Here is a 14,180-nt window from a genome sequence, read left to right on the forward strand (position 1 = left end):
ATCATTCATCTGTATTGCACATCAATTCGATCAGCATTGATCCAGTATCCGCTTCATCTCATCCCATCTCTGAGCAGAAACATCCACAAGCTGGCGCAGATCATCACTATCCACAGTCCAGCCACCATGCTTCTCCATCTTCACAATGACCGTTTTCCCGTTCTCTTTATCAACAACTACAGAAGCCCGCTCTTGACTCAATCCCTCCTCGTATCCGTCCGGATCCGCAAGGATCCATCTTTGCTGCGCGCCCTTCTTCTGCTTTTGCTCTTCGGCATCGGGAATGGCAACCGCCCTCCAACCAGCAGCGGCATCGCCCTCGAAAGAGCAGAACGAGCTAGCAATAGGCAAGCCACGCAGAGACAACTTTCGCGCATCGGCAACATTATCCGAGCAAAGAATCGTCTCATTATCAGCATCCCACCATGCCTTGGGAAGCTTTGTGTCCCGAAGCGCAGCCAAGACAGAGGCCCAGGCCGCGTCGAATGGGTTTCCAGCCAGAGAAATGATCATGACATCAATATAGAGCACCCAGAATGCCTTAATCTCCCCTTCGGGGTCCTCGCTCTGTTCTGTATCCACGTCCATCCCCTCGCCCGCATTGCGGAATTCCTCCGAGTCCAGATTCGGTGGCTGGTACCAGATGCGCAAGTCGTCTGCTCTCACGAGACGAGTGGAGTGCAGGAGAGAAAGGATTTGGTGGGAGAGTGACTGAGCCAGCGCAGAAGGTGGTGCACCGGGCGTAAAGCCTGGCGCGCAGCCAGTGCTGAGAGAAAGGTTGGGAACAAGTAGGTTCAGATCTTGGATGTGGCCTCGATCTTCCTCGTCTTGGGACTCTGAGACTCCCATGTCATTTGACTTGTCGAAATTTTGCTCTGATGAGGCCCGCAATACACTCCAGGAAGCGATGTCCTTGGTGTGAAGGATCTCTGCGCGAACGCCGCAGACAGCGGCTGTGTCGCCGATTCGTACGACTGCGCTGCCATTTGTGTGAGTTAGAGAGCCAGCATTGGCAGATGTGACACGGAATTGTGAGGTGGCACGACCATTTGCGCGGATTGAGGGCTGATTGCTCGCTGGTGGAGGAGAGAGGTGGGCGAGAAGGTAGGCGTGGGGTTGGAGGCGGGCGAATTGAGATGGTGGAAGTGATAATGACGGAGGTGTCGGGTTAACGGGAGTAGTGGAGGATGCCATGACGAAGTAGAATGCGTCTACTTTTGTCAAATACTGATATGGAAATGATCGAAGACGCAGAAAAAGCCGACGAGCATAAGATGGCAGAATAATTTATTATCAAAGGCGGCCAAAGCTGTCAGTGATACCTCAGGCACCAAGTGGAGTTTATCTGCCAAGACTTCCGCGGGGCCCTTATGTGTACAATACCGTCTGACAGCCCTTGGGACCCAACTTGAAGTTTTCTAAGTATTGTTCATATTAGAAGAGGAGCGAATTACAAATTCCTGTATAATGGGGTATCAAATATTCCAAGGTTGAATATGACACGGCAGTTGTCTGCTGTATACTCCGTACAACGGGACAAGATCATTGCCGTTATGCAGGGATCGGCGCAGTGCCTGACCTCCAAAGTCGACATGACTCCCTCACAAATGTTGAAATGTTGGCGTCTCTAAGTGGCCAGGTAGGAATGGTACTAAAGTTCTGTCATTTGTCAATATCTTACTGTGGCGGTCATCGTCAAGGGAACTACAGTATACTACTGGTTGCTATTCGCTTCGGCTACGTATACTCCGCATAGCCAGCTTCTTCGATCTCTATAGCTTTTCATGGAGTCGCAGTCACTAACCCAGTTGCTCGTGCCTACTTATACATACCTATGTTGGAGGAACGACTACGAGGGCTCCGGCCAATAACCGGCACGACCAGGCGGAGATTATGAACTACACCTGCATTATAGTTCAATTATAATTGGATGGGTATTTTCGACATGAATATCAGTGAGAAAATGATAACCTGAGTGTCCTGGATCTTCCCCACCACGCTAATGCGGCTCGGTCACCCCCAGTCACTCTGCTGCTGATATCGCCGCCTGTGATTGGGCTTCAGAGCGCTAAACCGTCACACATCACTGGAATATCCCTCCGTATGCACTCTGACCACTACCACCATGGCGAGACGCCTGTGTTCTCATAAATCCGTCTGCAATCGCCGTCTTCCATTGGCTCAGTGTCTGACCAGCCACAATATTCCGTTGTTGGGCTTATGCTATCACAATGCCGAGAATGCAAGCTTGTGTGACCCCCCGCCTCCATTTTTCCATACATTTAGATAGGATTTCCCCCAGAAATTGCTTTTCTTCTTGACTTTGATGACATCAATATTCATAGCTCCAGTAAAGATATGAGCTCGGTCCGACTATAGTACAAGAGAGGAAGCCTCTTGCGCACAGGTGAACCTAAAGGTATGATACCCTGTACAAGACTGTATCTTGAGATCGATCTAACTAGAAGCAATTGCAGAACAAAGTATCGCTGTCGAGTGTTGCCGAAAAACGCACAAAATGCTGGGCACTATCGCCAAGCGCATCAATGTCGCGATCACGGCATCGACGACTGCAGCTGAGGTAGCTGAAATGCAGCGAGATCCATGGTCAAAGTCAGCAAAATACGGAGTGGGATTTGTCTATTTCGCCGTCGTGCTGCTGGTAATCACAATCTTTATCCGATGCTGGCATAAATGGGGCGACAAGATGCGAATTGCCCTTTATAAAGAAAACCGACCAGAAATCTTTCGCGATGACTCGGTACCGGACGAGTACGAACTCCCAAGTGCAGGAACTGATGCTTCCAACGCCCATTTCTTTCCATCGCCGACCACAGTCTCCCCGCCTAAGAGGCGTGAATCGATTCTAGCTACGATAGTTCCCTTGAACAAGGCAATTGCCTTTATGCGATGGATCTTCTACCGACCAATTCCCGTCCTGAGGGTGGGGAAGATAGAGCTGGTTTTCCCGTCTCTGGCAGTTACGGCGATTGTCTTGGTTGCATTTATCTTCGTCACATTATATTGTTTCGTGCCACAGCCCTTATACTACTGGTCGATTGCGCTGGGGTCACCGCCACTGGCGATTCGGGCAGGCATGCTCGCAGTAGCTATGATCCCCTGGATTGTTGCACTCAGCACCAAGGCAAACTTTATCACTATGATGACTGGCCTTGGTCCCGAGCGGCTGAATGGCTTGCACCGCTGGTCAGCCTATATCTGCCTCTTCCTCAGTTTGGTTCACATGGTCCCGTTTTACATCACTCCAATCTGGGAAGACGGCGCTTTGGTCAACTATATCGTAGGCATCCCACCACACGCCTATGTGTATGGAACTGGAATTGCAGCGCTAGTTCCTCTGCTTGTGCTGTGTATCCACTCTCTTCCAATCTTTCGCAATTGGGCGTATGAGCTTTTTGTCTTTGTCCATATCCCAGTGTCGTACATTTTTGTAGCGATGCTCTTCTGGCACACGAGGAACTACCTGTCATCATGGGCCTATCTTTTCACAACCCTTGCAATTTGGGCTATCTCATACACCATCCGGCTGTTTTACTTGAACTGGACGCACCCTTTGCGTTCGTCGTTTTTGATCGGAGAAGAGTCGGCCATAACCTTTCTTCCACAGAATGCCATCAAGGTCACCATTCCCACAAAGATGCGTTGGAAGCCCGGACAGTATGTCTACCTACGTCTGCCGAGGATTTCCGTGATTCAGAGCCACCCTTTCACGATCGCCTCTCTTTGTAGCGACGACTTCCCATCTGCGTATGGTGAGAAGTATCGTGATATGACACTTGTTTTCCGTCCATTTCATGGTTTCACACGCGAAGTATTCCAGAGAACCTTGGAACATGGGCCCTACAAAACATACAGCGCGTTTGTAGAAGGGCCCTATGGAGGCATGCAGCGCGAGATGGCTGCTTTTGACGACGTGATATTCTTTGCTGGAGGAAGTGGTATTACTGCCATTGCAAGCCAATTGCTAGACCTCATCAAGAAGATTCGAGATGGCAAGGCCATCACTAAGTCGGTCAAAGTGGTTTGGGCGCTAAAGAGTCCTGAGACAATGGAATGGTTCCGAGAAGAACTACGAATCTGCCGTGACTATGCACCTTCGAACATCGTGAGCTGTCATTTCTTCCTCACCGGAGTGAAGCAAGACGACCGAGTTGGACGGGACATGGTCCAGGAGAAGATTTATGGCATGCTCCAGGGCATTGATAAACGAAACTCTGCGTATATACGCGATGAAGCTGCCGGCAACCCTGATCTAGAAAAGGAATTGCGCCGTGAGAATGAAGACGGTGTTGCTGCCCTTCCCAATGCGTACATGGCCACCCATGCGTCCAATACCCGCCAATATTACCAGCCTTCCATGAACCCTCATGGCCTCGCTGCATCAACTGGCTATGGCAAACCAAATTTCGACTTCGGATTCGGCGCACCTCAACCTGTGCCACAAAGGCCACCGCCAGCACCTGCACCACGGTTTGCCTATTATCAGCCACCTGGCCGCGATAACTGGCGGACTGATTACTTCCGTCCCAACATCACTCAGATGCTCAATGAGTTTTCCAAAACCTTTGGCCGTCGTGCATGTGTTTTCGTCTGCGGTCCACCGAGCATGCGAGTTGAAGTCGCCAACACGGTAGCCAAACTGCAGATGCAGGTGATTATGGACTCGTCAAGAGACGAGATCTTTTTGCATGCCGAGAACTATAACATCTAACGTAGCGTTGCTATCTTCTGTTAATTCGATACCCATGGCGTTGAAGTTATATGAATATTATGCCAGTTCTTTTAATGCTCAACTTCAGCATGTAGGAGTGTATAGCGAGAGATCATTTGTCATGTTCAAGTAAGATTATAATCACCGCACGCAGCGGGAATTCAACACACGCACTCTTCTAAATCAGATGTATAAACAAATGCAAAGGGTATCCAAGGTATATCAGAAAGCCACACACACATGCAAAGCACATCTCACTCGACCTGAGGCTTGTGGTTGTCGTCTTCAGCCTTGCGCTTGCGCGTAGGCGTATCCTGCTTTTGGAGGACTTGCGACTCGTTCAAATGCTGTATTCCATGGTCATCTTCCTCATCATCCTCCGCCTCCACCTTCTCCCAGTCCTCGTCTTCTACGTCGTCGGGGGAAGTTGTAGCCTGAGCATTGCTTTCTGTCGAAGCAGACGATTCGTCTTCCTCGTTCCAGTTCAAATCTAGTCGTACGATTTTCGCGCCCGACGGCTTCAGTCGCCGATAGTATTCGGCTACATCACCGTCAACCCTAAACCCACGCGCAATATACCATTCCAGCCCCTCTTCGTTTGCCTCATGGACGTGTGCTGTAACAGAGCAGATGTTATAATGTCTGACGAGCTCGGACACCCGGTATGAGTCCTTGCCCTTGCTTTCCGGTGGTGACGCAAAGAGAAGCGAATTCAACAGTGATGCTGCCACACCACAGCCTCGGTATGGCGAGAGAAGATGCAGGGTCTGAATGTAGAGATTTGTGGGACATCCATTCTCTTGTATTTGGGTCTCTCTGTTTGAGCCCTCTGTCTGTCGGACTCTCTCTAGGCGACACCGAATGCCGCCGATCACCTTGTCCGTCCCGGGAGATGCGCCGGACCCCGGGGCTGCAGCAACAGGGTGGTCATGGTAAATAGCAACCCGTGAAATAGAAGCAATCACTGGGTCGGTTATGGTAGCTGTGTAGAACGAGTTTGGGTAGCGGATGGGAAGGAGCAAGCCCGTGATCCGCGTCAACGAAGGGATATGCGCAGTGTTGACTTTCTCGACTGTGATATGGGGGTGTGGAGTCACCACACCTCCTGGAGTATCATGAGGATATGGGACAAAGGTCTCTTCCTTCGAGCGTTTCGGGCCAGACGTGTTTGCGACGGCTGATTGAGGCGGCTGGACTGGAGGGGGGGTGGATGGGAGGCCGCGCAGCATGGCGGTTGGTCGGGGAGGAGACAGCGAAGTCGAAGAAGTCGCGGGCCTTGTCTGATTCTTTGCAAACAGCTGGTATGCCATTTTGCAGCAAGACTTAATGGTTTCGTGAAAGAACAAGCAGAGAGGCACCTAGCGAATGCGGAGATCCGATAAGAGATAAGCCCAGTGAACAACTTGCTCCAGCCTCATCCGTCTCTTCATCTCCCCGAGTAATATTTGATTCGCAAATAGACACCTCAATAGGTCAGTGCCTTACTTGTTGTTGATGCCTGCTCTCTATTGTTTGCGTTGATAGAACACATTCATTGATCACATTGCTTTCCCCTATTATTGCTGGTTATTAATCCTACCTCATCCCCCATTATTGAAACTCACTGACAATAGGCCCTACACTAGGCCATACAATTCAGGCCCCCCCTATTGTCGTCTTCCTTCCTTTATTTCGGCTTCTATGTTTTGGACTTTCTCTTTCTTCTTCTCTCCTACATCCGTGCACCCATTGCGTCAACCCTGCATAGATTTCCGGTACATGGAGAACTAAACCTCGGACCTAGCGGTTCGGAGCACTCACTACCTGTGTCGCGGGCAGGCACAGCCGTCGGTCAATCAGGACCGGACGAGAAATATTTGGCGCATCCATCTCCGGCCGCGATCCGAAAATGGCCGACTCCAGCAGCAGCGGTGGTCGCAGGCCGACCTATCCTGCCGGAACGATCGCTAAAGTGGTATGATGGCCCTGAGCGAACTTCATGGGTCGTGCAACGCGAGTTCTAATAACTATATATTTTTTTTTCTAGGCTACCGACATCCTCAACGAAACATTCCAGAACATCATCCACGACCTTGTGGCCAAAGTCCACCGCGAAGAGAAGGTGGCGCGCATGCGGTCCGCGGTGGTTCTTGCCCGACAGAAGGCGGAGGAAGACGCAATCATGCCGGATGAAGCACCTAGCAAGACCTCGACCGATACAAAGAGAGAAGTAGTTCTCGACACCAAGAAGCTCGCGGGTATGCGCATGGAGACGGACGCAGCCGTTTTCAACCGCGGGAAGGTCTTCCTCAAGGGCAATCCCATGCAAACCGTGAAGGAGCATGTGTGCCCAGATTGCCGCCTCCCAAGACTCATGTACCCGACCACCGGAGCTAATTCTTGCCCCCCCCCCGATCCCAACGCTGAATACTGTACAAATGTGCCTATGATCGACCTGCCTGGTCATGATGTCCACGGCAAACTCTTTGCAGTCATGCCGAACCCAAAGAAAAAGAAGGGTGACCGAGACAGCACCATTCCTGAGATTCCAACCACCAAGTGTCCTATCTGTCCGCGCTACTTCGTCATGACCCGTCTCGCCCAACACCTTGAACGCTGCGTTTGTGGTGGTCGCACCGGCCGCAACCAGACCCCAACAGACAGTGGAGCTAGCAATGGCAATAGCCCCGGTTCATCAGCACCCAAGCGCCCTTACGGGGACGACGATGAAGAAAGTCCCAGCCCAACGAAGAAGAAGAAACTGAATGGGCCCAAGAAGGGCTCCACTACAAAGCCCGGTCCCAGTAAGCTCAAGCAATCATTCACAGTTGAAGACAACGACGATGACATCAAGAGCGAAAACGCCGACTAAGCTTTCATTTGTTTTTTCATACCTTTTTTTCCCCCTATCATTATGTCCGCGGCGTTTGAGCTTTGTTTTGATGGGCTGGTTATGTCCCATGGCGTCTCTGGGTCTGGTTTGGTCTGGTCATGGTTTGACCTTTCCTTCGAATAAATCTGCATAGATGAATGATGACGAGGGGCACGGGCTTTGTAGGATGTACATTACTTGATAACATGAAATACAACTGACAGAGGCACTGCAAGCGATATGCAACTGATTGTGCTAATATCACTATTTTTCTTCGTTTCTTATTACCTTGAACTCATTGGCCAAAAGGTCCATGAGGTATACAGCTTAACATGTACGTTCCAACCTGGTCTCACTAAGAAATCATCTGGGCATAACCAATCTCGTTAGGTGTTCATATACCACAGCACATCCATGGATTCTATACATATGTGGCCTAGGTGCTCCCGGTTTAATCCCAGAGCGCTCAGTGAACCCACTAGTAATGGCTGATATCCGAGTCTAAGGGGAAATTATGCGCTGATATCGGATATATGGTTAGTCCAAGATACAGGGTTGAAGTTGATTTGGGCCTTGATTGGAAATTGTGTGCCTCTGTGGTTAGCCCCCGGGGCCTGTCCCGGCCCCGGGAACTGGAGGTGCTTAATAAGTGCGGGGACGGGCATTTCATCTTTCAACAACGACGCCGAAATATTTTCGAACATGGCTGATATTAACGCATGGGCAGCTCCTCGTCTCTCCCAGCTTCTCCCGCTGGATCCAGACTCACTTTCTCAGGTCATCGACTATGCCCTCAGCCTTTCGAGGGAGGCATGTGCCGACCATCTCAAAAACCTCCTAGGCGACTCCCCGGCTGCCCTAGAATTCATCTCCTCGTTTAATTCACGGCGAGAACCCCAGCGACCACCTCAGAACCCCTCTACACAAAACAGAGATGCATCGAGATCAAGTGGAGGAGCCAAGAAGGGCAAAAAGAAGGCCCCGCTGCACACTGCCGGCCCACCACGCCGACCAGACAACTACGGCGATGTAGGAGGTGCCTACAAGAAAGCCGATGAAGAAGACTATATGTCTTCTCGGAAACCAACTGCTCCCGCTCTTGCACCATCCCCGCATGGGTCCTCGGCCTCGTCACGCATTCCCTCCCCTTTACCTGCATCATCCCCGAAGCCACCACCATCCGCGAGCGGCCCTACGATCTCAGACATGCTACCAAATGTGCGATCCAAAGTGAGCAAGTCAACACGTCAAGGTGGAGGAGCCGGATCATCTTCCAAGGGAAGCACAGCTCTCTCAACCAACGATATCTCCGACCTCACCGCAGCTATCGCCGCCCTAGAGGTATCGACAAATCCAAGTCTCGGGGAGAGACGCAACTGCACCTGCTATGGTTCACTACACCCAGTATTCGATCCAGCGCCCAATTGTCTTAACTGCGGGAAAATTATTTGCTCACTCGAGGGATTACAGCCGTGCTCATTCTGCGGCACACCACTCCTCTCCGCCGAAGAAGTGCAGGGTATGATTCGGGAACTACGGGCGGAGCGGGGACAAGAGAAGATGCGCGTACACAATGAAGGTGTTCATCATGAAGGGGGTCCCAGACCTACTCCCGGGTCCGAACCTTCCAAACTGGATGCCGCGAAAGCACACAGGGACAAGCTGCTCCAGTTCCAAGCGCAGAACGCCCGCCGAACAAAGGTTGTCGATGAAACGGCGGATTTCGAGACTCCGAATGTCGCCTCAACCTTGTGGATGACACCCATCCAACGAGCGTTGGCGCTCAAGAAACAGCAGCGCATTCAGCGCGAGATGGATGAGAAAGCTCGTCCCGAATGGGAGAAGAAGAAGACTGTAATGAGTCTTGATATTAAAGGTGGCAAGGTCCGCCGAGTCTATCATTCCGCACCGGCAGAACCAACTCCAGAGGTCAGCGAGCCTGAGCCTGTTGATGAAGTAGGTGCGGAGGACAGCCCTCAAGGACAACGCACTTTCAGTCGCAATCCTCTTCTCGCAGCCGGTGGTCTTATGCGACCTGTTTGGCGTGCCCCGGAGATAAAACAGGCTGAAGCAGTGGGACAGACCGAACGAAAACAGACTTGGCGACGTGTGCAAGATGACAACGACGACAACGAGCAATGGATTTTGGACGGAGGAATACATGGACACGCCAGTTAGACATAATCTTACATGGATTTAACCGCCAGCTCCAAAGCTTGAGCCTCCGAAAATACCATTCGGGCCATCTTCATGATCCTGAATCGACCACCTCGGGAGGCACTTTATTCGGGTTATCACCAACTTCATCGCCGACATCGGTGCTGCAGGACAGCCTCGCGCGACAAAATAGCGTGTTTACTCTGTGTTGCTGACTGTGTTGGCGCATTCCTGAAAATGTGGAATCCTCGGAGCGGATGTCTCTGATTACCCACTGTACATCGGCTAATAACGGTGGTACTATCACACCTCCAAGGAGAAACCGAGCCAGTGGAGTCGATAGAGGGGAACATCTACAGGGGATCCTACTGTATGACCGAGTTAGTGAATGACGGCAGCCTGCCAAAAATAGAAAAGATAGATTCATGTTGCATTCCTATGTAACGACAAAGAACCCCTACAATTTTCACCACAGGGTCTCAGGTTGAAATGTTCATTTCCTTTGTCTTTAGATCACAACTCCACTGGACCCGAATCCCCACAAAAGTACCAGGCATGAAACAGACTTCCCCGCGGATACCATAAAGTCGATGCGTGGGTATTTAAGCATAACCAACCACCCTGTACAGATCATCCCCAAACAACCGCCTATAACCGAGTCAGACATAAACCTATCTACAGTATGGAGTAGAAATTAACAACACTTCATTGGAGTTCCAGTCCCACCACCAAAGGCCGACCTGTTTCGTAGGACGGATCCGTCGTCATTGACCAGGTTCGGTTGGGGGCGGGTATCGACGGTAGCTGGAATATAAAGGAAGTTATGAGACATTTGATAAAGTAACGTTTTGAAAAGGTTATTCCTTTATGATCATCTCTCAAAATGCTCGTTGAATCTGTGCTAGAGTGCCTTTCTCTACAGAGGGTTCTGGGAGGCTTGGTAGGGCTATTAGCCGTAGCGGTACGCATATCCTGTCCTTTCGATACATTTTGATGCCCTCCCACTTCCAAGTATCATATCTTAGAAGTAAAATAATCTAACTCCCTTCAGACCATCGCCTACACCCTCTACAATCGATTCCTTCACCCGCTTCATCATATCAACGGCCCCTTCCTCGCATCCGTCACGCCCTGGGTCCAGCTCTACCATGGCCTGAAGGGTGACCGCCATCTATGGCTACACAAGCTGCACAGTCAGTACGGAACACACGTGCGCGTTGCGCCTAATTTTGTATCTGTCAACTCTGACCGTGGATTGCACGATATCTACGGACACGGGAAACGCCTTCAGAAGGCCAAATTCTACAATGCTTTCCCCGCCATCAAGGGTGTGTATAACACGCACAATGCCATTGATAAAACTATGCATGGTCGCAAAAGGAGAGTGCTTAGCCAGGCTTTCTCGGAGAACGCTCTCAAAGGCATGGAGGATGTGATGCTTCTCCATGTGCGTCAGCTGTGTGCGGTACTAGCTGGGTATGATGGGGATTTCGAATCGCATGACCAGAAGGGCAATGTCAAGAACATGGGTGACTGGTTTAGTTATCTCTCGTACGATGTTATGGGCGAGCTCTGCTTCGGGAAGAGCTTTGATATGCTTATTTCTGAGACTCGGAGATATAAAGTTGGCTTGGTGGATCGTGCTGCGAACAGGCACTATGTGGTAAGCACTTCTATTTTTTCCATCATTAGGGAGCACATTTATCTGATTCTGTCATAGTGCGGACTTTGGATGCCCCTGGACACATGGGGTCTGGACCAGATATTCATCCGCAAGCTGACGCGCGACCGATGGAACTTCATTATGAATTCGCGCGTGGAAGCCAACGAGCGCGCCAAGGAGCGTACTCAGATTGGTCGGGACGCTAAGAAGGACTTCTTTTATTATCTGTTGAACGCAAAGGATCCGGAGACCGGCAATGGACTCAGCACACCCGAGCTTTGGGGCGAGTCAAATGTCCTCATGATTGCGGGTAGTGACACAACCTCGACTACACTGGCAGCCACTCTCTTCTACCTAGTTCGGAGACCAGAGGCACTGGCCAAGCTGTGTGCCGAGGTGCGCGGCGCCTTCAATGAAGTCGAAGAGATCGTTACCAGCAGCCAGCTCGGCGAACTGGTGTATCTCAAAGCATGCATCGACGAGGCGTTGCGTCTGGCCCCAGCCGTACCCGGAGCGATTCCCCGCGAAGTGATGCAAGGCGGCGCTGTGGTCGACGGCGTCTTCTTACCCGCTGGCACAGACTGTGGCACACCGACATACTCCATCCACCGCCAAGAGCGATACTACCGGGAACCAGGGACGTTTATCCCCGAGCGCTGGATTGAGGACGCCACCTGCATGGGCTCTGGGATGTCCTGGAAGACGACCAAGGAGAGCATCGAGACTGCGCGACATGCATTTTGTCCATTTAGTATTGGACCCCGTGGATGTATTGGCAAGAGCATGGCTTTTATGGAGATGAGGCTGACTCTGGCGCGGCTGGTGTTCCTCTTTGACATGTCATTGGCGGATCGTCAGGGCGAAGACGCGGGGGGGCCACCTGGCGTTGACGGACCATTTCACTTCCGCAAAGAATGGACCGAATGTCGTGTTCCGGCGGAGATAATTTAGTTTTATATTAGGCAGTTTCTTCTAAAAGCGGTGCAGAAGATATAAAATAAAAGGTTGAAACATCCAAGTGTCGCTTAATCTCTCAGCCTTATCCGCCCCCTACCGGCTAGCTTCTCAGGACACGGTTGCGCAACTTGGCAAGCTCTTCTCGACTCATTTCCATTTGTGTACATTTGGGCATTGATATTTACATGGATTTGGTTGGAGGGACATATCCAATATGACCTCCCCATTAATTGTGACATTCGTGCAAGCGACGGTTCTCAATGCCCTTGCTAATGTTTTGGCACAATTGATCGATCAAAGGCACAGCAAAGTAAGGACTTTCTATGCTGTGTGTTCAAACATGACAGAATTAACAAAGTCTCAGGCTCCATTCACTTTAAACACGCCGGCGCTGCTCCAATTTCTGGGCTACGGCCTCTTAATTGTGGCCCCCAATTTCTACTGGCAACGCGCCCTTGAAGCGCGTTATCCAGGATTTCCTACGCGCGCCGAACTCTCAAATGCATTCAGTGTTCGGTCACTGAAATCTTTGTTCTCTCCCCGCTCATGGCTCTCTCTCTTTTCACGGTCTCGCCAGGAGGATTTGCTCCCTAGCCACAAGGACAAGGAGAAACATGTCCGATGGGCGCCGCGAGCGCAGACATCTGGGCTGCGTAGCTTTGTCATGAAGTTCTTCTTTGATCAGACGGCTGCCTCAATTGTAAATCTCGTGCTATTTGTGGTTCTCATCAATCTGCTGAAGGGAGAGACTCTGGCGAAGTCCTGGGATTTGGCTCTTTTGGTAAGTTGCTCTTCTGTTGAACAACGGTGTTGATTACACAGATGCTGACTTGTATAGGATTTCTGGCCTCTTATGAGTGCCCGTCTGAAGTACCGGCCTGTCGTTTCGGTCTTAATGTACACAGTCATTCCTGTAGATCGACGGGTGGTCTTTGGAAGCGCATGCGGGGTGATCTGGGGGGTGTATCTGAGTTTATATGCTGGGGTTTAGGTCTGTCAGTTCTGCTTCTGTGCTACTTCAGCGTTGTATTATCAAAGGAATTGTTACAATAATATGTCAAGCGTTTTTACCAATAAAGACCAAATGCTTCTACTTTGACAACAATATATATTAGGTCTATCGCAAACCACTTTACTGCGAATCTCATATCGATATAATTTTCTAACGCTTCTTCAAGGCCGACGATATAAACTGCCGTGAATAGCTGATCTATATCCTCCTACGTCTTCTCTACTATACACTATATACTACACACTTGAAATCTGCTGTGCACTTTCTAAGTCTCATTCTTCGAACACCTACTTACGCCTCAGTTTCTCCCCACTTGGGACTCATTCTTTCTCCCAGACTATCCTCACTTCAACGTCATAAGTCCCGTTCTCCGCGGTCCGCACCTTCCTCCGGTAGGTCATCGCCTGAACCTGCCACCGATGGTTCGTTGTGTCGTTCCTTCTCCAGTGCCATGTTGTTGCCACGAGTAACGACCCAGCTAAGAGGGTATTATCCCCCCTTCACAGTTCACAGACGTTGAACTATGCCGGGGAGACCCATCGAAAATAACTCAGACGCTGTCAAGTACCTTAGGGTTGACCATTTCCTTAACGTCGCACGTCGGCAGTACGATTCAACATGTCTTCGATGACTTGTGCACTGCCTCTGCCTGATACGACTCTCGACATGTCCTCTCTAGCGGGTGTCCTGCCGGGCCCGAATAACACCTTCAATATGAGCTCGCTAATGCGTGCTCTTCCCGATCTTGATGCTCCCTTCGATGTCCGTTGCTTACGTCTACGCCTAAGGGCGTGGTTTCTCCCCACGC

General features: G+C 50.7%; 7 protein-coding genes across 7 annotated transcripts; 5 read left to right on the forward strand and 2 right to left on the reverse strand.

Annotated features, from left to right (window-relative positions):
* Positions 1 to 30: 30 nt before the first annotated feature.
* N7519_010302 (3' exoribonuclease family protein) lies at positions 31 to 1,194 on the reverse strand (the record flags this gene model as incomplete). Its single annotated transcript, XM_057297075.1, has 1 exon — positions 31 to 1,194. The coding sequence occupies one exon, from the start codon at positions 1,192 to 1,194 to the stop codon at positions 31 to 33; it is 1,164 nt and encodes a 387-aa protein (XP_057144957.1).
* A 1,324-nt stretch (positions 1,195 to 2,518) lies between these two features.
* On the forward strand, positions 2,519 to 4,732 carry N7519_010303 (putative metalloreductase transmembrane component; the record flags this gene model as incomplete). The annotated part of the gene is made up of 1 exon (XM_057297076.1): positions 2,519 to 4,732. One exon carries the CDS (start codon positions 2,519 to 2,521, stop codon positions 4,730 to 4,732), a length of 2,214 nt encoding a protein of 737 aa, XP_057144958.1.
* Positions 4,733 to 4,986: 254 nt separating this feature from the next.
* Positions 4,987 to 6,042, reverse strand: N7519_010304 (GNAT family N-acetyltransferase; the record flags this gene model as incomplete). The annotated part of the gene is made up of 1 exon (XM_057297077.1): positions 4,987 to 6,042. The coding sequence occupies one exon, from the start codon at positions 6,040 to 6,042 to the stop codon at positions 4,987 to 4,989; it is 1,056 nt and encodes a 351-aa protein (XP_057144959.1).
* A 578-nt stretch (positions 6,043 to 6,620) lies between these two features.
* N7519_010305 (uncharacterized protein) lies at positions 6,621 to 7,583 on the forward strand (the record flags this gene model as incomplete). Its single annotated transcript, XM_057297078.1, has 2 exons — positions 6,621 to 6,686; positions 6,759 to 7,583. The coding sequence occupies 2 exons, from the start codon at positions 6,621 to 6,623 to the stop codon at positions 7,581 to 7,583; spliced, it is 891 nt and encodes a 296-aa protein (XP_057144960.1).
* A 702-nt stretch (positions 7,584 to 8,285) lies between these two features.
* On the forward strand, positions 8,286 to 9,761 carry N7519_010306 (C2HC5-type zinc finger protein; the record flags this gene model as incomplete). The annotated part of the gene is made up of 1 exon (XM_057297079.1): positions 8,286 to 9,761. The coding sequence occupies one exon, from the start codon at positions 8,286 to 8,288 to the stop codon at positions 9,759 to 9,761; it is 1,476 nt and encodes a 491-aa protein (XP_057144961.1).
* An 862-nt stretch (positions 9,762 to 10,623) lies between these two features.
* N7519_010307 (cytochrome P450) lies at positions 10,624 to 12,354 on the forward strand (the record flags this gene model as incomplete). The annotated part of the gene is made up of 3 exons (XM_057297080.1): positions 10,624 to 10,701; positions 10,792 to 11,403; positions 11,461 to 12,354. 3 exons carry the CDS (start codon positions 10,624 to 10,626, stop codon positions 12,352 to 12,354), a joined length of 1,584 nt encoding a protein of 527 aa, XP_057144962.1.
* Positions 12,355 to 12,574: 220 nt separating this feature from the next.
* Positions 12,575 to 13,351, forward strand: N7519_010308 (Mpv17/PMP22 family protein; the record flags this gene model as incomplete). Its single annotated transcript, XM_057297081.1, has 3 exons — positions 12,575 to 12,670; positions 12,725 to 13,141; positions 13,199 to 13,351. 3 exons carry the CDS (start codon positions 12,575 to 12,577, stop codon positions 13,349 to 13,351), a joined length of 666 nt encoding a protein of 221 aa, XP_057144963.1.
* Between the last annotated feature and the right edge of the window lie 829 nt (positions 13,352 to 14,180).

The sequence above is a fragment of the Penicillium mononematosum genome, assembly GCF_028829835.1.
Source record: "Penicillium mononematosum strain IBT 11891 chromosome Unknown utg000005l:1.0-9366267.0:1.0-9372171.0, whole genome shotgun sequence".
NCBI classification, from domain to species: Eukaryota; Fungi; Ascomycota; class Eurotiomycetes; order Eurotiales; family Aspergillaceae; genus Penicillium; species Penicillium mononematosum.